The sequence below is a fragment of the Triturus cristatus genome, chromosome 7 (genome assembly GCF_964204655.1).
Source record: "Triturus cristatus chromosome 7, aTriCri1.1, whole genome shotgun sequence".
NCBI classification, from domain to species: Eukaryota; Metazoa; Chordata; class Amphibia; order Caudata; family Salamandridae; genus Triturus; species Triturus cristatus.
Genome location: NC_140590.1, coordinates 550,074,183 through 550,100,220, shown reverse-complemented (window position 1 = coordinate 550,100,220; position 26,038 = coordinate 550,074,183). Strand labels below are relative to the sequence as shown.

The 26,038-nt window shown below is 44.2% G+C and overlaps 1 protein-coding gene across 2 annotated transcripts in view; it reads left to right on the top strand.

The window, feature by feature from the left end:
* Window positions 1–26,038, top strand: part of LLGL2 (LLGL scribble cell polarity complex component 2) — a 682,570-nt gene that overhangs the window by 290,664 nt on the left and 365,868 nt on the right. For both annotated transcript variants that reach the window (XM_085616998.1, XM_085616999.1), the window contains exon 11: window positions 21,943–22,160. In XM_085616998.1, the coding sequence (XP_085473124.1) occupies window positions 21,943–22,160 (218 nt within the window). The remainder of the gene's footprint in view (window positions 1–21,942; window positions 22,161–26,038) is intronic.

The following is a 26,038-nucleotide window of genomic DNA, read 5'->3' as shown; positions in this document are numbered from 1 at the left end:
CCGCTCTTTGTGGGGTATTGTGATGTCAAGAATGGCCAAGCGGGGCAGAAAAAGGTCCTTTTTTGATGAATCATTCGCTGCATTTAATCCTGCTAAGCACTGGCCTAGAATCCACCTCTAAAAAGGATCAGGCCCCATTCTACCATGGCTAAAGTCACCACTTATTCCCTTGCAAATGGAGTTCCAATTGCAGAGATATGCAAGGCAGCTACATGGGCATCTCTGCACGCATTCACCAAATATTACTGCCTAGGTTCCGAGTAGCTTAGAGATGGTCATTTATTCAGATCTGTCTCGAAGATTTCCTAGTATAACAGTCCATCAACCCTCATCCTAGATGGGTATTGGTATGAAATCTATTCAACGGGTGAGGAATCTGCAGATTGAAGTATTCATCAGACGAAATAATTACTTACCTGTGGGAACAATGTTTCTGGTGGATACTCTGTCTACCTGCAGATTTCCCACCAACCCGCCTGCCTCCCCGCTTGAGGGATAGTTATAGGTAAGGTTAATAAGATCCCAAATATGTATATATTTTGCACTGCACAACTCAATCCATGTCCGTACGTCTGCTCCCTTCAAATGTTTGGAAAAAATGTATGGAAACTGACGTTACACCAGAGCACTATATGGCTACGGACATCACATGATGCCACTTCCTGCGTCGGTATGAAGCCTGCGCTCCCTACGGTGATTTGAGAGCTGGCAAGTTTCTGGATCCTGTTTGACGCCTAGGATTATTCTACAGGTGAGCAATCTGTACATAGAGTATCCATAAGAAACATAGTTACATAGTTTTCCTGTAAAATGATACATGCATGCTAGGGAAATGTCCCATCTTAAAATGATACGAATTATACTTTGTATGGACTGTCGCAATCAAATGCTTTTGACGGATCCCAACCAGGTTATGTTAGGTTATTTTGAATGGCAAAGCTTATCACCTGTGCTGGTATCCATATGCTGGAGTGGAAGTCCGGCGGTGCTCTCAGTTGAACAACCATATGTTCAATTTCTAGAGGAAGTTGAGGAGTGTAGTGACAGTTTTGATATGTAAAGGGAGTTAATTCCAGTTTTTGGTGGCGATGAAGGAGAAAGCGTGCCCTCCTGTCTTGCTTCTGCGGGGGATTCGTGCGAGGGACAGCGAGGTAAAAAATAGCTGTCTGGAGGGTTGGTAGAGCTGGAGTCTGTCATTGAGGTATACTGTTCCTGTGTTGTGGACGGCTTTGTAGGCGTGGAGGAGCAGCTTGATTTGCAATGTTTCTGGATGGGTAACCAATGTATTTGATAGAGCTAGGGAGAGATGTGGGCACTTCTAATGATGTCTTGGATGAGTCTGGCGGGGGTGTTGTAGATGGTCTGAAGTCTTTGTTTAGCTAGTTGGAGATGTTGACATGTAGTTCATTACCGTAGGCGAGTCTGCTGGCGATTAAGGCCAGGGTGATGTGAGTCTTGTGTGATTTGGGAGCCATTTGAAGATCTTGCGAAACATTCTAAGGATGTGACTGCAGAATGCAGTCACAGCGTTTACCTATTTGTCCATCGAGGGTTTGTTGTCCCGGATGATGCAGAGGCTTTTGACATGGTTTGTGCGTGTGGGTCCCAGGTCAGGTGACAACCAGGGGTAGCTCTTACTACTGAAGATCAGGGTCTCTATTTTGTCCATGTTGGGTCTGAGGCAGTTCTCTCTCACCTAGTTGGCCTCATTGGGCCCCACCCATGTCCGTCTGTTGAAGGGACATATAATCCCCTTTCTTTAGTACATGTCCTCGTAATGTGTTTAATTACCTTTAAATCAGTCTTCCTATGTCTCATGAGGGTCGCCTATGCCGATATCTTCACATGGCTCAGTGACTACTGGCAGATGACGTCCTGTTATTCACAATGCCATGTTTACTAGTTTTATGCAGAAGAACCTTTGCTGACTGGTATATCCCTTATGAACGTATTCTCATAATGTGTGTGAACTTATTCCTGTAATGTGTGGCTTTGGGAAATAAAAACATTGCAAGAAGTAATTGCAGGAGCAATTTTTTCTCAGACGTAGGAATTGCCATATGACAGTCCGTATGTCTGAGAAGAAACTGCAATAGAATCTCAGATTTCAAAGCACAGGCTGAACTTCTAGCCAACAGGTTGAGAATCCGCGACTACATAGAGAGGATAATACAGAAATCTAGAAAGAGGGCCCAAAACCAATCTAGGGAAGCTCTCCTGGAAGGTTCACATAGGAATGAAAAAGAGGCGAACCTGGTTTGTGTAACAACCTTCAGTGTTGCATCAGACATGGTCAAAAAGATCATCAAAAGATATTGCCACATTTTGAATGCCAGACCCTGAGTGTGGGACTAACCTTTGTTCTCCATCATGAGATACTTTAGTCCACACGAGACCTAAGAGACCAGGGGTTACAAAAAATACCACACACTGACATTTGGGACTCCCTGCGGTGACAGGACACTACCCCTGTGGACAATATAGTATTTGCCATCTCACTTCCCCCATAAAAACAATAGATCCGGGCCTAACCACCATGTGGCATATTGGAAGACATACCAGTTGTAACTCCAAGCAAGTAATCTTTATGATCACCTGTCCCGGTGGCCTTCGGTATATAGGCATTACGGTCTGCAAAGTAAAACAAAAATTTGTGAGAAACATACACTGCAGGAGAAGCACTACCAAGATTTTGGCAGAACATTATATCTCTGCAGGCCACACAGTAAAGGACTTAAGATGTGTACTTCTAAAATGGATGAATAGTAACAGTAGGAACCTAGAAAGAATCCTATCTGAAAAGGAGCAACGCTGGATATACAGACTTTTGACTCGCAAACAAGGTCTAAATAATGATATCCCTTGGGTAAGATAATACAGAGCTGAATATTTTAACACACCTGGGAGGACAGGATACCCTGTAGTTTTATTTGGAGACGGAGATGCTGCGAACTTATAATTCCCAACGCACAACCCATTTGTCATGATGTAATAATGAAGGTAAAGCGAGGATATCACCTTTTGTGCAAGTTACTGATGAAGAGAAATAGAACTTATCTTAAAAATGCTCAGCTTTCAAATAAGACAATTAGAACAAGGCTTTTTTCTCAAAATTACACATATTATGAGAATAGGTTCACAAGGAGATAACTATCAGCCAAGATTCTTTAGAATAAGGTTAGTAAACATGACACTGTGAACAATAGAACTCAATCTCTCAGCAGTCACTGGGCCACGCAAGGATATGGACATAGATGACCGAGGCTTTGAACCTATAATACCTAACACATAACTGCTTGTCACGCCATAGTGGCGAAAGAAAAGCAAGGATATCCCACCCTTTGTGCAGGTTACTAATAAAGAGAAATATAACAGACGTTAAAAATGCACACCTTTCAGATAAGGCACAACTATAACAAGGCTCTTTATTTCTCCAAGTCAAACATAATAAGAAATAAGTTCACAGCCATGGTTCTCCTTTATATGGCTGGTAAACATGAAATTGTGAAAAATAGAACTCCATCTCCCAGCAGTCACTGGGCCACGTAAATATAATGACATAGGTGACCCTCATGAGAGATAGGTGCACTGATATGAAAGGTAATGAAATGCATTACGGGCACATATACAGAACATGGGGGTTTATATATCCCTTCGACAGGGGGACATGATGTCGGAAGGCAAACAAACCCCATGTGCCCAATATCCAAAATCGATCGGCTTGAGACTATATTTCCCATGTTAAATAGGGGCATGCAGATGCATACACACAGGACCCCTTTTTTTGGAATAACACCAATCATCCTGAGTCAATGAGGTTGGTACTTCTCTCAATGCCAACCCCTCGCCTGCTCCTCACTTCGTCTTGATTCAGCGCTGGGACGCCTCATTGCCAAGTCAGCTAGGCGCTTTACAAGTATTCTAATTTAATCTAATCTAACTACATATCCTATGAAGCATGGGGCTGCGTGATGAAGTATGCATGCGTGCGCCCAGATGGAAAAGCTCAAAAACCTTGGCACACACAGCAGTCTTTCAGCATGCAGTGCTTGAAGGTCGAGATTAGGTATGCCGGCAGGTGTGAATCTTTGATGAAGTTAGTCTTGGGGGGGATAGTTGCTCGGGGTACTTACTTTACTTACTTTCTTTACCAAAATGCAAATTTAAAGCACACGTTTACAACCAATATTCTTCCCTCCGTAGTGTTCAACTACAGAGTCTGCCTACCTCTGAGACCCTGTGGGGAAGAGCTACGTATGGGCAGTGTAGGTCTTGATGCTTATTTTCTTGCATGAGAGTGTGTATTCACATGATTGAACATCAGAAACGTCACATTTTAAAGAGTATTCTCATCACTTCATGTGGGGATAAAAAGGGATTCCACCAGCAACTGTAAACAATTGCATGAATACTTCAATTGGTGGAAACAAACTTAGTGCAACAATGTGCAACAAACATATGAAGTGTTAAAAATGCTGACTAATGTTTCTGTTTCGCTATACATATTGTGCAAGACAAAAAATAGAGACTTTCCCAAATATTGGCTGGTGCTGGCATACATGTGTTGGAGTTTGTTAGAATGTCACATATGATTATTGCACTTAAACAGAAGTAAATAACTACTGAACACCTAGGGATCTAGAGGAACTCTCCCGAAATGAACGAGGAATTTGGCTGAAACATGTAACAAATAACATACCCTACTAACATCTTCTCCTCAGTATTTCTAATCTTGCCAAAGGTATCCAAAATAAAGAGACTGACTAAGTATTGATAGGAAAACCTGAAGGTAATTTTAATTGCAGATTCCTGAACAAAAAGAGTTCTGCTTACAAACAGCGTGGAGTCCACCCACACACCTTAGGTGTAGTGGGTGAGGACCCGGTGCTGTAGCATGCCACTGGTGGTACTAGTGGGTGAGGGTCTTTCTATATTATCTAAGAGATTTCAGGGTTCTCTACCCTACCACCAGGGTCATCTGGAACGTAGATACAGAGGAACGAAAATATACAGGAGTATCCTATTCTTGTGATAGAGAGATTACTGATTTCCCACCAAAACCATCTTTAAAAGAAGAAGCCAAGCAAGAGGACTTCCTTTCCCATCACCCATACGCACAGAAAGTGCCATAATTGCATCTCCCAGCATCCATCTGCACAGAAATTGACGTCACTGGTTTCCTACCCATGACACCCCAAACTCTTCCCCTCTCCCAGACCCTACTTAATGGCAGTAGCAAAACGGACGCGTGCAATGGGCATGTGGTTGGAACACCAAAAGTAAGCCCATCTGCACTCATCAGCACCAGGACCGAGCCCATTACCAGGAACCCTGGTTCTCGTGCTACCCACAAACTGCCCTGCCACGCTCCTGTGCTCTCAATCCTGGCCCCCACTCGCCACACTGCTGCCCCATGCACCTGCCAGTTCTCATGCACTCTCCCACACTCACCTCTCCTTTGCCAACAGCACTCCACTCGATCACACGCACTATGGGACCTACTGCATGACAACTGCTCTTCTTCACGTACACATAGCTAAACCAAACCTCTGTGCCGGACATTGCTACAGCCATCCCTGTGGGCTATAAGACTGCCAGGCAAGACCATCAGCACAAGCCCGGAAGTGGAGTCACCATCATATTCAAAGATACCATCAGCTGCACAACCTACATGGATACCCCGACCAGCTGAATGGAACTCCTCCCTGGGTGGAACCCTTGTATACAGACCACCAGACCTCACACCAATTTCGCCAGTGGCACTGTGTGGTTGTTGCATTCCTTATCAATTCCAGCACCTTCCTCTGCCTAAAAAATCTAAACTTTCACCTAAATTACAGCAACCTGACCCAAACTCCATGGCCCTTCTAGAAAAACTTGTAAACCTAAGGCCTCACCTAGCGTTTTACCAAACCCACCCACACCGCAGGGCACCTATTACGTTCAATTTTCTCCTCAATCACCAACATCACAGTTGCCAAGCCAGCAACTACGACCTGGACAGACCATGTCCCCATCAGTTTCTGAATACCCATCTCACACCACCACAGCCCTATCATCCCTGGAACTGCTTGCTGCAGCTGGAAAAGAATCACAGAAGAGGAGTGGGCTTCTTCCCTCTTCTTGCACCAGCCGGAGCACACCAGCAACTTGCCGAAAGCCATTAAGAACCTCAACAGCTAGATTACCACATCCGTAGACATCCTGGCTTTTCTCAAGCGCAATCAAATGACTACAGGCCAGTGGTAGACAGAGGAACTCAGGCTGAGGAAACAGCACTGCAAGTAACTGGAGCACAAAAGGGAAACCAGTCAAGACCGATATAGACCGCTTCAAATCAGCCCTAAGACAATACCACCATCAGATCAGGAACATCAAGCACACAGCTCTCGCAGATCTCCGCAATGCTAGCTCTTACAGCAGCAAGGAAATCTTTGCCATCAAGGATTTCAACGTGCTCCTGCCACCTCCAGCGACATCAGCCCCTCAAAAGACCTTTGCAATAAGCTGTCTGAATTCTTCTGTAACAAAATTACCTCCATATACAGCATCTTCGACCATCAACCATACGCCATCACCCAAGAATGAACTCTGACCTTGTGTACAACTGTCAACACTGTCGAAATTGCTGCTACAATAGAGACCATCCACTCAGAGGTCCATCTGATAGGGCTCCCCCACCAAGCCTTCACCAAAGTACTCCTCTGATCAGCGAAGCACTAACATCCATCCTCAATGCCTCCATCGACTCAGCCACATTCCTGGACACCGGGAAAGATGCCACTGTCATGCCCCTGCTCAAGAAACCATCCACTGATCCAGACATGCTTTCTAACCACAGACCCATCTCGCTTCTACCATACCGGGCAAAGATGTTAGAGAAGCTAATCGACCAATGCCTTGTCAACCACCACAGCAACCACCAGTTGCTCAGTGCCAAAATGTCCTGACTCTTACCCAACCACAGTACAGAAACAACACTCCTCGCCGCCACAGACGACATCCACATCATCCTGGACAGAGGAGTCATGGCAGCCCTCATTCTCCTGGATCTCTTTGCAGCATTTGACATCGGCTCACACCCCATTCTCATCAGGTGGCTGCACTATTTTGGTATCCAAGGACGTGCTCTCCTCTGGATCTGCTAGAACAGATAGAAAACAAACTGTCAGCCTGGCACCTTACTCCTCAGAAGCCCGCAACCTCATCGGTGGAGTGCTTCAAGATTCATCGCTCAGTTCCACCCTCTTCAACACATACATGATGCCTCTGGGCCAACCTCATCCGTGCACACAACACCAACATCCTGTCCTCGGCTGACGACACGCAACTTGTACTCTCCCTCTCAAAAATACCCCCAAGACAAGAAACAAGTTCACCTCCTGCAAAACCAAAGTTGCTAACTGGATGAAAGCTGACTATCTGAAGTTCAACACTGACAAGACAGAAGTAGTGATCTTCGGCAAGAACACCTCACAGTGGAACTCCAACTGGTGGCCGGACGACTCTGAACCACACCCATTTCCAGCACCCTAATCCAGGAGTCTGGCAATAATCATATATAGCAAACTGAACCTGACAGCACAAGTAAGCGTTGTTACTGCATCATGCTTCCACACCCTGAAGATGCGGAAGAAGATCTTCAAATGGCTACCAAGCAACACTAGAAAAACGGTCACTCGCGCCCCAATCACTAGCAAGTTGAACTATGGGAACTCCTTCTATGTTGGGTTCACCAAGCACACCGCATCACAGGGCACTGCACTGCTCTCAATACACAAGCGCAGATTTCAAACTTTTCACACACACATTCAAGGCAGTACACAACTTAAGCCCCACTTAACTGAACAGTCACATTTCCTTCCTCCTTCCTCCAAACACACAGACACCTCTGTTTTGTAGGACTCCTGCTTGCACACATAGACAGAACCAGATCAGAAGGACAGGTGTTTTCTTACATTGCTCCTAAATCATGGTACGGCCTCCCACTCCACATCAGAGCCTCCTCCTCTTTTCTTGAGGTCCACAAGAAGCTTAAGACCTGGCTTTTCAATTAACCAACCATAGGCAGAGCTAGGCACACACACATGTTCAGGATTCACTCACTGGTGATAGTGTGCTTTACAAATACATATAACATCAGAACTTAACCACGCTTCCCCTGAGCCTCCAAATTCCTTCGCTAATCCTTATTGCCAGGAATTACTTATTTGTATTCCCTGTGTGTTTAATTTACAGAATTTGTCCAGGACCTATCTGTTTCCCACAAACGTCTCCGAAGTGAGACTTGTTCAATATAATACTGTCATCGTTTTTAACACTTCTGGCATTGGCCGTTTCCACCCTACTCTTGTCAGTCAATGCATTGTATTGCAGTTCAGAAATAAGTAAACCGGGTGCAATAGATAACTGAAGAGCCTTTTTAAAGTGGGCAGAAGCCCTTGGTGAATGCAAAAGTACATCACTGTTTGTAAATGGGTGTACATAAATTATTTCTCTGCATCACCAACTGAACACAACACCCTTTTCATACCTAAGCAGCATGGAATGGTCCAACACAAATAGACTCTACCCCGGTCTCTTTGTGCCTCCCACACTGCATATGTCTACCATCAGTCACACACACCACAGCGACCACCTTTGCTGATTTCTTATGCCTGCCTCTGTCCAGTAATAGTCCTCTTCCGCTCCCGAACTGTGTCTGGCTGAGATATTGTTAATGAGTTTTGTTTACTGTTCATACTGAATCTGATTCTCTAACCTCTTCTCAACTCTCCTAGTGTAAGCTTTGACTTCTTGCTGCCTCAAGTTAAATGCCCAAAAGAAGCACCCTTGTTGTGCATTTAGAGTGCATTATTATTGTAGTCTGATGTTGCAGAAAAGCTCCTCACTCATAAATGGTATTAAAACGTTTGGGGTCATATTCTCAGCTCTAGAAAATATCTGCTTGTTTTTTTTAAAGATAAGGACCTAGCTTGACATTGAGTTTATTCAATGTTGCAGTCCCTGCTAAAGTTAAGTCCCTACCCCTGCAACTTCCTGAATAAGCTTTGGCTGCTCAACTATGCTACTTCTGAAGTGTCAGCTACCCAAAGGGATTAGGTTGGTTAATATTTATGGTCCTGTGAGAGTCCATTCATTTATAGCTTGTTACTCCGTTCAGTAAGCTTCTGAATGCAGAACTGGTCCAATGGAAGAAAATCGAGTTGTATGTAAATAAAGTTCTCATGCATCAATTTCTTCTACAGATTCACATGCAACACTTGCAAGTGGGGTGATATAATTGAGAATTGGTCGAAATGTGTGTCCTCACTAGTGTGGTTTCTAGTGGTGGCTTCAGAAGGTCTTTATGTGCAATTCATGTTAGCATATTGCTCTGTGATAGGACATGTAAAACAATGTGGCATTTTTGTTTATATTTTGCAAACAATTCCAAGCCGGTTGTGGGGGAATATTAAGTAAGCATATAAACCTGTAAAAGTTGACTGGTCTTAAGAATTACATTTTCAGGCTGGTATCCCAATTTCCGGTTGGTTGGACCATCCGTAGAGTCACAAACTGGAACATCTACTTCCACTGGGGAAATGGATTGTCCTTCCACTTCCCGTGGATACATTACAGGCATGGACCTTTCAACAAGGACCCCACTCTGAATAATGTTATCATTAATAAGTAATATTTTCCATTTTGGACCTTGGTCCCTTCCTAACACCAAAGTATGAAACCTTACTATAGAACTTGAATTCTGGCAGAAGTCAGGCCGAACAAAGGAGTGCCCCTCCCCCACCCTCTGTGCATTGGGCCTGGCTTTCTCAAATATAGATTGTCGGAGAAGAAAGCTGCCAAAAAACATAAGGCTGGCTCTTGGTTTCTCATCTTGCCCAGGCCTCTTTTGAAGCATCAAGGGGAAACGATGCACCCTCTGCACTTCAAACTCCCAATTCCAATGGGCCAGTTCAGGAAAGGCATCCTTAAGTAACCTCAAAACAAATCCACGGATATGGTTGCCTTCTGCTTTTTCTGCAATTCCAAGTAATCGGAGGTTGTTGCGGCGTTGTCTATTTTCAAAGTCCTCCAGCTTCCAGGTACGTCAGTCATCCTGCTTTCGTTAGTCTAAGTTTGTTGTTCAGATATTTCCGCGCTGGCCTCAAGTTGTACAATTCTTTCTTCTAAAGCTGTGGTGCGTTCTGAAATTTCCCTGCAGGTTTTATTAACTTTACGCACAGCTCCTTGTAATTTTTTGGTAGCCAGATGGGCCCTCTTATGTACATGACGTGCCCTGGTTTGCATTTGCTTCAGTGTTGAGTATATTAACTCAATAGATGGGAGTGGTGTTTGAGGCTCCGTAGTATCTTTAGTCTCTATTAAATATTCGGGAACCTTCGCTTGATCTCTAATCCCGTCTTCAATTTCCCTCTCGAATTGGGTGGCGGAGTAATCCCATTTTAGCTGGTTTAATTGATTATAGTCCGAGGTAAAGCCCTTATCTTTGTCTGACCCTCTTGAACTCTTCTTCTTGGTGCGAATAGGTAGGCGTTTTTGTGTGTCAAATTTCGTGGGAGGGCTGCCGCTATCCCCCTCCCAGTGAGATCATCCTATGTTCCATCCTTCTCGCTGTTGTTAGACAGGTCATATTCGTCTGTCATAAGAGTAAAATTTATCCAGATCGGAAGTCCCTAGAGTTTTGCCATCTCCCTGATTACTAGCCACATGCTTCCCCTTTAAGGCCTGTACACGGGGAGTTTCACCTGTGGCTTGCAAAATGTTAGCGGTGACCATAGTCTCTTGTAGTGCAATACTTTCAATTCTAGGCATCTCCTCCTCTATGTCCAGCATCACTTTTTTCAGGATTTCCTATAGGTAACATGGCGAAGTCTGGTGACAGAATTATCCAGCTCTACAGCCTCTAGGGAAGTCTCTCCTATGCTATGACCACTGTTGTTTGTTACCTCCGCCATTGGGACTTGTTTGCTATAACTGTCTATATTTTTAGAAATAAGGTTGCCTTTACCTTTGCTTGTTTTTTCCCCCCAGGGTATTTGCAGACCCCCGGCCGGCAAACATTCCGGGCACAGTTTGCTGTTTTGGCCTGGTGACCATTTAGCTGGACCGCTGTTCCCCTGCATGTTTTTCATTGTTGGCCCCGTCTTTGTTCAGCTCCACAAATTGCATATCGCTCTGGTTAGAGTTTAGGCCTTTCCCTTCAGTTGTCACACGCCGATTCATGGATATTCTTTTGGCTCCTGCGGGAGCACCGATCTCTTTCCCAAAGGATTTCACTTTCGCCGGCATGTTGCACTGATCACAGCCTTTCAGCCTAATCTCCACGGCAACAATGTTGCGCCCTGCCGCTACCGCTCTAATTCCTGGCAGACTTCTCGTGGCAACAAAGTATCGGTGCACTTTCCTGAAGCTCTGGAGTACTTCACCTTTAACGCCTGATGACGCCGAAAGAAACGTTCTCAGAGCTCGAGCCGTCAGAGCTCCGATCATCGCCCGCCTCATCCGACCTGTAATAGTTTAGCTCCGATAATCCATCGGAGTAGCTATGGGTGAGTCAGCAGCATTCTGGCCATATTGCGTTTTTGCATTAAAGTCCTTTTCTTACTCAAATGTACAAAAATCACTGCGGCAGAGAAAGCGGCTTTTCACGCAGCCGCCATCTTGCCCTCAACAGTTGAGAGGAGATGGAGGCTCCGCTTGCTTATCGCACCATTTAAGAAATTGGGCTGCAAAGTCTTTTTACTGAACCCTGCTAGACTTAAAGTTATTTGTAAAGGTACCACAAGAGTATTCTTGTCGGAGATTCAAGCCCAGGATTACCTGAAAGAACTCTCTTAAAAATAAGCTATGGTAGAAGGATAGAAATGATGTTGAATAATTATCTGATATGTCCTTTTTTTCTATAGGTATGTTGTTTTTTTTCTGGCAGGGAGCGGCTAGGGAGCACAACACACGTAGGAGGCATCACAAGGGTCTTGGACCTTTTTTGCCTTTTTGAAGGGGATGGGAAGGGAGGTGAGGGGGGGACGGTAGAAACCAAGGGGAGAATGGAGGTATTTTTGCACTGGGATGAAAACTTGGTATTTGAGTTGGGTATTTCTTGTTTTGCACGGCTACTTGTACTGGAATTGTTGTTTTCCTTGCAATGAGGAAACTTAGAATTGAATCTATCAATATATGTGGGCTGAACGACCCCCAAAAAAGGAGAATTGGTCTTGATATTAAATTTTTGAAGGCAGATATTTTATGTCTCCAAGAGACACATATTGGAGGCTGCAGGAAAGGGGTTTTAGAGATTGCTGGCTATCAACTTATTGCTAGTACTACACAGGAAACTTGGACAAGAGGGGAGGCGATACTAGCACGAAAGGGAGTGGGTAGCTTTCCGCGATCATCCGTAGACAAAATGGGAAGATGGGTAATTTTGCAACTATGCCTTGATAATAAAATTATAACTCTTTGCTTGGTATATGGGTCAGTGCTGGATGATCCTGCACTATTTGAAGGGTTGAATGTTGAGCTTGTTGGGTGGCCTCTTCCTCTGATTCTATGCGGGGATATGAATATTAACATAAGCGGTCAGGTTTCCATCCACAGAGGAATGACATACCAAGGTCGCAAACCCAAAGTTTTTAAATCACTGTCACAACTTAAGTCACTGCACTGGTTAGTAGATGTATGGGCGGCACAAAAGGAGAACGATCCAGGTTTTACGTACTTTTTTGTCTCACAGGAGCTTTTACAAGGGTGTATGATTAGTAAATATCCCAACGTTATGTCTGATCACAACCCTTTGGTGATTGAAATAAATATCGGGCTTCAATCATCACAGACACATTGGACATTTAATAGGGTTCTATTAAGTGAAGAGGGGTATATACAGCAAATGGAGGAATGGATCCCTAGGTTTATTGCAGAGAATATGGGGAGCACAGTATATAAGTAATAGTGTGGGATACATTAAAAGCAGGGGTTAGAGGAGAAACATCTAGATATGGCTGGAAAGCGCAAAGGATATGCTACAAACCTTGTATGGGGATTTAGATAAAGCAGAAGCTGAATTGATAAAGGTATTATCTATTGGGGGCAGAATCGGAGGCAGCTCAGTTCAAGATTATCATCGCTAGATATGCCATTACTGAGATATCTCTCAAAAAATCGGTGGACAAGTACACGGCTTGGCGGAGTAGGGTATATAAAAATAGCGAGAGGGTGGGTCATTAACTAGCTGTACGTACTAGGGGGAAAATGATACAAACCCGGATTAGTGAAATTAGGGATCCTAATGCTGGTATGGTAAATTAACCTGATCCTCACTGCATTTCAATTTTTTTATCAAAGACTATATAGGGAGGATGTTCGGGTCTGGGATCAAGAAATTGAAGATTATTTAAGGGGGCAAATTTGGGATCAGCTTTCGCCTGAGGCGCGAGATAGCTTAGATGCGCCAATCACAATAGATGAAGTAACCGTAGCTATAGATTCCCTTCCATTAGGCAAAGCCGTGGGAACCGATCTAATACCAGGGGAATTTTACAAAAAGTTTAAGACACAGATTTTGGCACTTATGTTGGAGGTTTTTCGTAGAGCACAACTAGATCTGCTAGCCCCTGATTCCTGGAAAAACGCTAATATTATAGTTTTCCCTAAAAAAGGTAAACACGCAATGGAATTGGGATCGTACCGGCCAATTACGCTGGTTAATAGCGATGTAAAAATCTATTCTAAAATTCTGGCAAATAGGTTAGCTGTATTCATCAAGAAGCTTGTTTCCCCTTTTCAACATGGGTTTGTCCCGTGAAGGGGCACGACTGAACATATTCGACGTATAATTTCGCTTTTTGATTATACAAAGGTTTCAGGAGACCCTATGGCTGCAATACTACTCGATGCTGAAAAAGCTTTCGATAGGGTCTCCTGGCCCTTTTTATGGGTAATTATGGAAAGAAAAGGTCTGGGTAAGGGTTTTATTGGAACCATCAGATGTATGTATCAGGACTCCGCGGCTAGAATAGCTATGATGGATCTCACATCTGACGTAATCAAAATTACTTGTGGTACACGTCAAGGGTGTCCCTGCTCCCCGCTACTATTTGCTTTGTACATAGATCCTTTAATCGGAAAAATCGTGGAGAATAACAATATTCAGGCCATTCAATCTAGCGGTGGAGATACCAAGATCCTAGCATACGCAGATGATCTTGCTATAATAACAGCTAACCCATTGGAGGCTATCAATGAGGTAGAAAGGGAGGCTAAAGATTTTGGTAAAATCTCAGGATATTATCTCAATCAGAATAAGACGATGATTGTTAAAAACTCTAGAATAGGCCTGAATGAAACACGAGTAGTGGGAAATGCTAGATATTTAGGGGTCGAGATCTCTGCCAACATCGACAAAATTGTTCAAATTGACTTAGAGCCTCTGTTACAAAAGACTAAAGCAGACTTAAATAGAATGAACTGCTTACACCTTACACTCCTAGGAAGGTGTAATGTTATCAAGATGTTATTTTTGCCCAAAATGTTATACTTTTTTAGAGCTATTCCAGTTGAAATAAATAAGGTTTGGTTTTCTGCTTTTAATCAAATAATCTCGAAGTTCTTGTGGGCCGGGAAGCTACCCCGTAGAGCACTAAGATATATGACTTTATCCAGAGATCGGACGGGGGGTCTGTCCCCAATCTCCAGATTTATTACTGGGCATCAGCTTTACAACAGATGGCTGAATTATTGGGAAAAGAGATGGAAGCAACAGAGGAAGCTTCCTACACCTCTATATATAGGCAAGTACTAGGGGCGGAGGCACACGGCTGTCTCATGTGTCACATCGATTTTGCATACTTTAAAAGAGTGAAATTTAAAATTATCCTGGGAGCATTTAAGGTTTGGACGGCAGTTAGAAAGAAACTTAAAATTCATACTTTTTCCTGGTGAGGTCTGTTAGGGTACAAGTGTCGTGTATGGCTCTGGCATGGGCAGTTTCTAGTCTTTTGATGTCCTGCTCGAGTTGGGCCAGTTGTTGGTTTGTGTTTTTGTTGATTTTTGACTTGATTCCGGTTATTGTGCCCCTGACTGTCGCCTTGAGTGCATCCCGTAAGATAGTGGTGTCAGTCTCTTGTGTGTCATTGTGTCTAAAAGGTATTCTTTTATGGCTTCCTCTATCTTTGTTTTGTTTAGAGCGTCAGTCAAGTCGTCGCTGTTAAAACGTCATCTTCGGGGATGTCTTCGTTGTGACACCCGCTCAGCTTTAGGCTGATACGTGAGTGGTCTGAGACTAGCCTGGGCGCTATGTCAGTATGCTCTATTAGGTGTGTGTGTGGGCCTGTGATTAGTATGTAATCTATCCTGCTGTACGATTTATGCGGGTTGGAGTAGAAGGTGTAGTCTCTAGTGTCTGGGTGCTGTAGTCATCATGGGTCTTTGAGGTTGAATTTGGCACAGATGTTCTTTAGTGTGGAGTGTGCGCTTGTGGGTTGGGAGTGGCAGAGTGATTGTCTGTCAAGTATGTGGTCCAGAGCAATGTTAAAGTCCCCCGCCACCACTGTAAGGTCGTTCTGTGGGAGGCTATCTAGTCTGTGTGATACTCCCTTCCAGAATGCGGGGTCGTCTGAGTTAGGGCCGTATATGTTGACAACATGAATGATCTCCTCCCCCCTTCTCAAGTGTGTTACCAGGACTCTTCCTACCTCGTTGTGCTGATGCGATTCTATTGTTAGGTTGGAGTTTTTAGTTATCAGTGTAATTACCCCACGCTTCTTCCCTTCTGCCGGTGAGCACGCCACCTGGGATATCCAGTTGGCTTTCACTAGTTTGACATAATCCAGAGATAGTTTGTTTTCTTGTAACAAGACCACATCCCCCTTACTCTTAGCCTGGTAGTCGAGTATCTTTTTCCTCTTGACTGGGTGGGAGACTATCTTTAGATCAGACGCCAGGTTAAGCTTGTTAGTGGGTGTCATTAGTTATGATGGGGAAGTGCTGGTAAACCTATTCTGCATCCCCAGCTCTCGTTTGTTGCGTTCAGTCCCCTCCCGCTACGCCCCGTTTTCGTATGTGCTGCAGGTGTCTGACCCGTGCATGCCCCAGTGTTAGGTCTCCCGCTTCTCAGTCTTGTTCGGGTCAAAGTGTAACTTCTTGTAAGAAAATATGTAAGTATGAAAGTAAAGATAGTATAGATGATAGTGGCAAGAGAGAAGGACGAAAAACCAGACAGCTGTGCCACCCCCTAACCCCCCTACAAAAAACATCGTATGCTGAACGGGCGACGACAGGATCGCTGTACCATCTCACCGGGATTTGTTAGTTACTGTTCTGTGTTTTGCCCCTTCCCAAAAATTCACCTCTACCGTCTTTAAGTAGTATATATATATATATATATATAGTCTCTTTGCCGTACAAAAGTCTGTGTTAGTCCTCTCCCTTTCCCGCCCTCTTACATCCCTCGACAGGTTAAGCAAAAGGATATGTATTTGGTGCTTGGTTACTGCTGCTTAATACTTCGATTGTCTGTTGTTCTGGATGCCTTCACGACTTGGTGTTGTGGAGAGATCTTCGTCGGGGTGATCGTTGATTGGGACCAGTGCAGCTGCGCAGGGCTAAGTCCATGCTCGCCTACGCACTGCCTTCTCTGTGGTCAGTGTCAGCTGGTCGTGGGATTTGGGTTGTGGGGCTCCTCAGCTGGCTGACTTTGGTCGCCTTGTTCTGGTCCGTTAAAGGAGTGAGACCGTTATGACTGGGTTATGGTTTCCGGAGTTATGGAGTGACTTGCTGTTACTTGTGTAGTCTGTGCACCGTGTGGTGCCTTGAGGTAGTAAGGTATGCTTGTACAAGATCACTTGATTTTGAGGTAGATGGGGTTGCTTTTACAGCTCGTTATTAGGATTTCGTTGTAGTAGATATATAAGTTCATGTTTACTTAGCTTGTGAGGTAGCTAAGGTTGCTATTACAGTAGGTTTACTGCTCACTCACTCCACCCTCAGCTCCGGTGAAGCTCTTCTTTTGCTGGTGCTGGCTTGGGAGGTCTCCATTTCTTCTGCTACTGGACCGTCCAGGTATCTGCCTGGTTCTCTTGGGTCCTCGAAGATATGTGTTCACCCATTGTCGCTTATCCAGAATCTTGTTGGGCCTGTGAATGAGAACAGGATGTTTTTCTTCCTCATCTTGTCACGTAGGGACAGGAAGCCCTTCCTAATGGCCACTGTTGGTTTGGAGTAGTCCTGCGTGAGGATTATCTTCTGCCCATTCCACGCGATATGGTGGTTTTTCTGTGCAAAACTTAAAATGGCTTCTGTGTGTTGTGCTCTTAGCGGCTTGCATATTATTGGACGAGCCCCCGACTTTGTTGTGGACCTGAATGTAGGAACTCTATAAGCTCTGTCCAGCTCAAAGGGTTAGTCAAATTTGAGGTTTGTGATTTTTGGTATCATTTCCTCGATGAAGGACAGGCAAGACCCTGCTTTATCTTCTTCACCCTCCGGTACGCCTAGGATTCTTATGTTCCCCTTCTGTTTCGGTCTTCCAACTCCGACGTTTGTTTCTGGAGTGCTGCTGTAGCCTTGGTTAAGGACCAAGATCTTGGTTTACTTGCCGTGCCGGACTGTGGGTCAACAAATACAAGGCCATCAACCTCTGCGAGGCTAATAGAGCAGGGAAACTACTAGCCTCCTACCTAAAGCAACAACGAAACCAATTTTCCATCTCATCCATCACTGACGCACACAACAACACCCACACAAGACACAAAGACATCCTACGAACCTTCCAAGAGTTTTACCAGGAACTCTATAAAAACGAACAGACCTTAAACCTGGAGGCGTGTACAAAATACCTTGACAGACTTGGCCTTCCCAAACTAATGAATGAAGAAGCACAAAGACTAGGGCAAGAAATCAGTATGGCCGAGAAATGGCGGTCAAGTCTTTGAAAGACAACAAAGCACCAGGCCCAGATGTGTACACAGCCATTTTTTACAAATCCTTTCTCAACCACCTGAATCCCACCATGAAAAGGGTGTTCAACCACTGTGCGGAGAATGGGCCAGTATCCCAATCCATGTCTGATGCCAACATAATCGTAATCCCAAAGGAAGGCAAGGACGCACTGTTACCCAAGAACTACAGTCCCATATCCTTAATTAATGTGGACTGCAAAATATACGCTAAAATCCTGGCTGCAAGGCTAAAACCCGTCCTGCCCAGACTAATAAGCAACTCACAGGTAGGCTTCCTAAAGACCCGTATGTCAAACAACAATACCAGACTCCTATGCCACATTCTAGAACACACCACCGAACTGGCAGAACAAGCGGTGGCTATCACCCTAGATGCCGAGAAGGCTTTCAATAGAGTTTCATGGGCCTTCCTGGAGCAATGCATGCACACATTCAACATGGGGGTAGCAATCATACGGAAGATGTTGGCACTGTACGGAGACCCAAGAGTGCGCATTGTCATTAATGGATCACTCTCCGATCCTTTCACATTACAATGTGGAACTAGACAGGGCTGCCCTTAGTCCCCCTCACTCTTCCTCCTGGCCTTGGAACCCCTGATCAGGGACATCAAGACTAATGAAGTGAAGGGGATCAATATCAACGACATGGAAATTAAACTAACCGCCTACGCGGACGACATTCTCATTGTGACAGGACAACCTAGGACCTCTATTGAGGCCCTGATAGAAACTATAGAGATATACTCAAGACATTCAGGATATAAACTCAACAGGGACAAATCAGAATGTAAACCCCTCAACATACACACCACTAGGGACACTCTAGGGGGGGTCGGGTCTGACCTGGCAAACAGGGTTCATCGAATCCCTAGGGATCCACTTCGGCAATGACCTTAGGACCACACTAGACCAAAATGAGAAGATATTGTTAGTAAAAACAAAGAATCTCTTGGAGTCCTGGTCTCCCAAATTTATAACCTGGTGGGGCAGAATAGAAACGATCAAGATGATGATCACCCCAATGATCAATTACCTGCTGTGCATGCTACCACTTCTTCTCACTGATGACTTCCATCGCAAAGTGGCTAACCTGCTTAGTAAATTCCTATGGCGAGGCAAAAAAGCACGTATAAGTATTAAAAAACTAAGGCTAGATAAAAAAAACTGGGAGGACTAAACCTAGCAGACTATAGAACCTTCCAAACCGCTTTCCTAGCAAAACAGGGGGCCTACTGGTTGTCACCCCCTCAAGGGTACACGCCGGTATGGCTATTAATCGAGCGAGCCATTCTAAACAACCTCAACCCACTGGTACTACTAACATCTAATAAACGCATACACGCCTCCAGCCCAATATTCAAAAACACAAAAATTGCCCTACTCAAAATAGACAAGAAAATGGAGAACAGCGTAAGGAACTCGAAATGGGAGTCTCTTTGGGCGAACCGCAAGTTCAAATACAAGGGGAAATGCCTGTCCATAGACACATGGAAGATGAAAGGCATCTCCTATCCAGCTCAATTAGAGGAGCAGGGCCATCTCATCACTTTTGCCACACTAAAAGATAGACATAAGCTACCAGACATTGAGTTCTACAATTTCCTAAAAATCAGAACAGCACTAACAAAAGCCGAACTATCACAACACAACCCATCAATTATGCAGTATATGATGAAACTCAACAGAATAGGCCATCAGGTATCGCACCTTTACAAACTTCTACGCCCAAGCGCCACCAAACTTAACGATAAGACATCTAATTACTGGGTAAAACAAGTCAACACCTCACTAAGTGAGCTAGAGCTGGCTCTACTTTGGGCCTCCCCCTCACGTAATAAAATCTCCCCAGTACTATCCCAAACGAAATTTTGGCTACTCCACAAGACTTACTGGACCCCGGCTCGACTAGCCGCGCTAGGCCTCAGAGAAAACGACCTATGCTGGAACTGCGGCAACGAAAAAGGGGACCTAGCACATCTCATCTTCTTCTGCCCCAAAATCAAAAACGTACTGGGAAAAAATCTTTGTCTTCATAAAAAAGGCGCTGGGATGCACACTAAACCCAGAATTCTCTGCCCTCACCACCACATTTTTGACCACAGAACTGGCTTCACAGCATGAAAGGGATCTGCTGGACCTCCTACTGACTGCAGCAGTGAAAATGGTCCTGTCCAACTTGAAAGATACAGCTAAGACGTCATACAAAGGCTGGATCAATTGGGTGACGTACCTCAGGGGCGCAGATAGCACTGCACTGCAAATCTCACCCTGGAGGCCAGCCACTAGGGGGATGTGGAAATCGCTTGAAGCGTATCTGGACCCCTATGAACTCCCGTGGGATCACTTGGAGGGGATGACTGTCCACAAAACAAAGCGCTACAAACGCAGACTAGGCTCAGCGCGATAGTACTCTTCTTGTAACCTATCTCCACCCTTTCTTTTCTACTCTCTCTCCTTCTTTCATCTGTCCTTAATCTCCTAGCAAGTCAATGTAAAGAGGTGCAGCCAAACATGTATACCAATTACCAGTAGCTACGGCAACACCAACCAAGCTTGGCTGGTACCTCGTAACGGAAAAGCTAATGTACTCGTCTGTGAAAAGTTAATAAAATACGTTGAAATAAAAAAAAAAAAAGAAAGACACTTAAAATAAGCAGGATGCATAGATATGCCCCTTTGGCGGATAATGATTTACTGCCGGAAATGTTTCGAGATAGATATATGAAAATATGGTTGGATAGTGGCCTATGGTATATTGAGGATCTTATGATGGATAATACAATACATTCCTTTGATATAATCAAAAGGAAATTTGGGATTGGAAATTATCATTTCTTTAAATTTCTACAAGCAAGGGACTTTTTATCTAAGAAGGTAATCAGGGGCCAGAACGTTCCCTTATTGGATACGGCATCTATCACCAATAACTACATTTTTTATAAATTTCTTAGTAATATAATGGAGGATGATCTTATAAAACACACTAATCGTTGGCAGGATTTGGTGCAAGCAGGGTTAGGGGAATGTGAGGATTCTTTATTATTGAGTGAAACTGCATTTTTTTCGGCAAATTTACAAGTTCAATGTTTTAAAACCTGACTTAATTTGTACATCACTCCAGCGCGGATTTCTAAATGGGGAGGCTCTACAGGTATACACTGCTCTCGCTGCAGATAGTGTACATGTGTGCAACCTGCCCCCGATTATCAGCTTTGGTCGCTGAGGTGGGTAACTACATCAAGCTTATGTTTGGGTTCGAGGTGCATCTTACGCCGCAAGTAATTATGGTGGGAGTAAGCAACCAAGCAATGATGGAATCAAATTGTGTTTTGCTTTATGCTGCTATGGCGGTGTTCAGGATCTGTCTGGTTACCGTTTGGCTAGATAAAGATCCTCCTTCAGTTCATCGTTGGTTGTGGAAATTACTAGCCATCTATCGCTGGGAGAAAGCGGTATACACACAACAGGGTTTAAAAGCTCAAAAAAGGGGGCTTGAAATTTGGTTACCAATAACCAACTGGGCTAATTATGCTACGGCCTGATATGATTTAACTCATGTAATTTTATTTTATAACTTTGACACCAATGATAGTCTGAAACCAGGTTTTTTTTTTTTTTTTTTTACTTTTTACAATATACCAAACTCCAAGGTTTAGAATACATTAAGGCTTAATTAAGATTAAGTTCCCTTTGGGTTTGAGGGGAGGAGGGGGTGGGGGGGTAGGCTAGGGGGTGGGGGAGGGCTGTAGGTTAGATTGAGGGGAGGGTGCAAAGACAAACGATTGACATCCTGTACATATGTATTGAAATGTATACTGTTTAAAGGTATTTATTTATTATAAGCATAATGTATTTGTTGGATGTCTAAAATGAAGATTTACATTTTTTTTTTTTTTTTAAAGAACTTGAATTATGGCTTTAGATGCAGTATTGCCTTTCCAGGCACCTTTAGCTTAATCTATGATGGGCTTTTCCTTCCGCAGAGTTCGATGATCCCGTTGCCCTCGTGGTGCTGGCTGAAGAGGAACTGGTGGTGATTGATTTGAAGACAGCAGGCTGGCCAGTAATCCAGTCTCCATACCTCGTTTCTCTCCATTGCTCTGCTATCACTTGCTCTCATCACATTTCCAACATCCCACTGAAACTCTGGGAGCGGACCTTAAGTGCGGGGGCCAAGCAGAACACCCAGTACTCCAGCATGGTATGGTGGGAGCAGACCACATGTTCCTTTTGCATGAGATGGGGGAGTGGGAGCAAACAGACCACTCTCCACTACTGCAGCATGATATGGGGGATGGTAGCCGAGCAATACTCCAGTATAGTAAGGAAAGGAGTCCTATTACTACAGCATGGTGTAGGAAAAGGTAGATAACCACAGTATCTACTGTAGTAGCATGGTAATGATAGGGTAAACAATGTGACCACTCTTCAGTTGATATGGTGGTGGTTAGTATGATGGTAGGCAGAGCACAACCAACCACTTAAGCATAATTTTGGGGGCTAGCAAAATACTCACTCCTTCAGCATGGTATGCAGAGGAGGAGAAAGGAGATCACCCTGTACTCTAGCATAGTGTGTAGATTAGGGAGAGCGTGATAAGGGTGAAGGGTGCAAGCAGAGAACCCACTAGTACAGCATGATGGGGTACAGGCAAGCAGAAACACCCCTTGCTTCAGCATGGTATGCATTTGTTTTGGAGGTTTATGATTTGGATGCAAGACTGCGCTTTCTTCTCCCACAATTAGAAAGCATAACCGAGTTCTAACTACTGGCATGAAAGGCAGCAAAACATAATGTTCGAGGCATGTGTGCTGTAGATACACATGTTTTGCATACTCCTGCATTCTAGTGTTGGGTCCGGATGTTTGCAAGTTGTTTTTCTTCAAAGAAGTCTTTCCTAGTCATAAGGTAAGGTGACTCCTCCTTTTGGTGATAGTGCGCATGGTCATCGACTCCATTGTTAGATTATTTTTTCCGTCATCGGGTTCGGATGTGTTTTGTGGCGCTCCGGTTCGAAACCGTTCTTCGGTTCCCCTAGTCTCACAATCCTCTCTACCCTCGACAGTATTGTTTTCATACATGTTTCCCATCTCTCCGCATATGGTTTCGGAATCTACTTTTTGATCGGAAATTTTCGTGGACGGCCTTTGGGCCTAACCACATCCTGTCAGCTCTCCGTTGATGGAACGGACACCGTTTAAATTCTCTCCCTCAGTGCCACCAGAAATATCTGCACACTGACTCACACAAAGTGTGTAACTTGTGCTTGTCTCTAGAGCACAAAGAAGACTGCGACGCTTGCAGATCGTTTCGATTGAAGAAAACTCTTCGCAATCATCCGGCTCGACGTTAGGAGATTCAGCGTTAAAGTATTGAAGACACGCCGGCCATCTTCGGTCAAGAATCCGGTCAAGAATATATGAGTGCTACAGAAAAGCCCTTACGCCACCAACTCACCCACAAAAAAGATATTACTTTGGCACCACCTCTGCCTTCTGGCCAAGGTCGGCACCAAGAGCCGACATTTCTGACGGCTCGCCTTCAGGCTTGGCTCCGAAATACCCAGTCAAGTCTTCCAGCTCGGTACAGAGGTGGCAAAAATCCTTCTCGGAACCAAAGCCTTCTGGCTCCAAATACAAATCCGGCTCAGAGCCGAAGCCCTTGCTGAAAACAAAACTGTCTCCGAAATGCCAGAACCGACAACGCCACCACCGAAAACAAAGGATGCCCCTTCAGATCCAGATCTAGACATTGTTCCACAGAAAAAAGATCCCAAACAAAAGAGACTGTATATTAACCCTGAAACATGCCGTATTTATACTAAACTACCTCAGAAACACAAGCTTCCTGATGAAGACATTCATTATAAGATTCCTTTAAAACGGAAGTCTGTCGCTACCAGTCCTTTTCATCCACCTTCACCATCTTCTCCTCCACCCCCCTCTCACCCTCAAATCCTTTGAAAGTCACACCTCAGAATTCTCTATAATCTCACCATGATGACGAGGATATTGATGAATGGGATACACATTTACCAGTGTATCCATGGACAGATTACACAATTGATCCTCCAGCAGATAATGACCCAGATCTTTACCCTGTTATGCGTTCTCCTCCACATGCCAATGTATCCTATCAAGAACTCCTTGCTAGGGCTGCAGGATATCATGGGGTGGCATTGCACAAAAAATCATTAGAAGAGGATTTTTTCCCGAAACTTCAGGATCCACACATAGGTCGTCGCAAACACTTCCTGTTCTTAAAGGCATGATGAGACATGCTGACGAAACTTTTTAAGACCCTGTCCGTGCAAACATCTCCTAGAGTTGAAAAAAAGCATAAAGCCTTCCCGACAGATCCAGTATTTTTCAAAGGCCAGTTGCTATTAGATTCACTAGTAGTGCCTAATGCTCGTAAGCGAGCTAATTCCCAAACATCAGAGGACGCTTCTCCACCTGATAAAGAGTCCAACTTAATAGACGCTTCTGGGAAACTCATAGCTGCTCAGGCTGCCAATCACTGGTACTATGCAGGGACCTTTAGCCAGGTATGACAGGGCACACTGGAATGAAATGGAGCAATTAATCCAATATCTCCCAGATGAGCATAAAACAAGAGCACAAGATTTGGTTAATGAGGGAAAACTAATTTCCAGTTCTTCCATAAGGTGTGCTCTAGATGCTGCTGATACTTCCACTAGAGAGGTCAACACTTGCATTTTGCTTAGGAGACATGGGTGGTTCAGGATCTCCAGGTTTAAACCCAAGGTCCAACAATTTACTCTAAACACGCCATTTGATAAGAAACATCTTTTTGGCCCTTCGGTCGATCAGGCACTATAAAAAATTAAAATCCATGGGAGCACTTCAGTCCCCTTCAAACAGAGGATCCTTTTGTCATTCCTTTTACCGAGCGGGATCCAAGATTACACCCTCAGACCAAAATACCTCCACCTACAAGAGTAATATTCAGTCCTCTTCCTCAAGAGGCTTTTTTCGAGGAGATTATAGAGGTAACCACTCTAAAGGCAGGGGTAAGGGTAACAAACCACATAACTCCCTACCCACGCTTCCCCTGACCGTACCACACCTTTCGGTGTAAGACTACACATTTTTTTCCCCATTTAGAAATCTATAACAACCGACAAATGGGTGATTGAAATTATCCAACATGGTTATTGCCTGGAGCTTACCAACAATCCTTCAAACATTCCACTTCGCTCTCACAAATTGTCTCCACAACATATGCAATTGCACGAACAAGAAGTGCAATCTCTTTTACTAAAAGGAGCTTTAGAACCTGTTCCAGTACAATACCAAGGTTCACTCTGTATTTTCTGATTCCCTAAAAGGACGGTTCCCTACGACCTATTTTGGATCTCAGAGAGTTAAACCGTTATATACTATGAGAACACTTTCACATGGTGATGCTTCAACACATACTTCTACTTTTACAAAAAGGCAGATTTTATGTCTACTATAGACTTAAAAGATGCATATTTTCCTGTTCCATTTCACCCAGCTCTTCGCAAATACTTCATATTTGTGATAGCAGGCAAGCATTATCAATTCAAAGTTACTTCCCTTTGGAGTGACTACAGCACCCAGGGTATTTACCAAATGTCTGTCAGTAGTCGCGGCTCATCTCAGGAGGTAACATGTTCATGTATTCCCTTACCTAGACAACTGGCTCATCAAAGCGAGCACTTACCAAAACTGTCTGAAACATACTCAAATGACAATAGACCTACTTCATCAATTGGGCTTTACAGTCAATGCACAAAAATGCACAAAAATCTCACCTGCATCCTTTAAAGATACAACCTTACCTAGGAGCCACTCTAAACACAGTCAAAGCTCTAGCCTCTCCCAATGTAGCCAGAATTCACAACATTCAGTCTATAATACTACAATTTCAATCCATCCAAGCCTTACCAAGCCAGAGTGTTTGTGCAACTGCTGGGAATGATGGTGTCTTGCATCGCAATTCTACCCCATGCAAGACTTCACAAGAGTGCTTGGCACGCCAGTGGAATCATTCACAGGGTCAATTAACTGATCTAGTATTGGTAGACAGCCA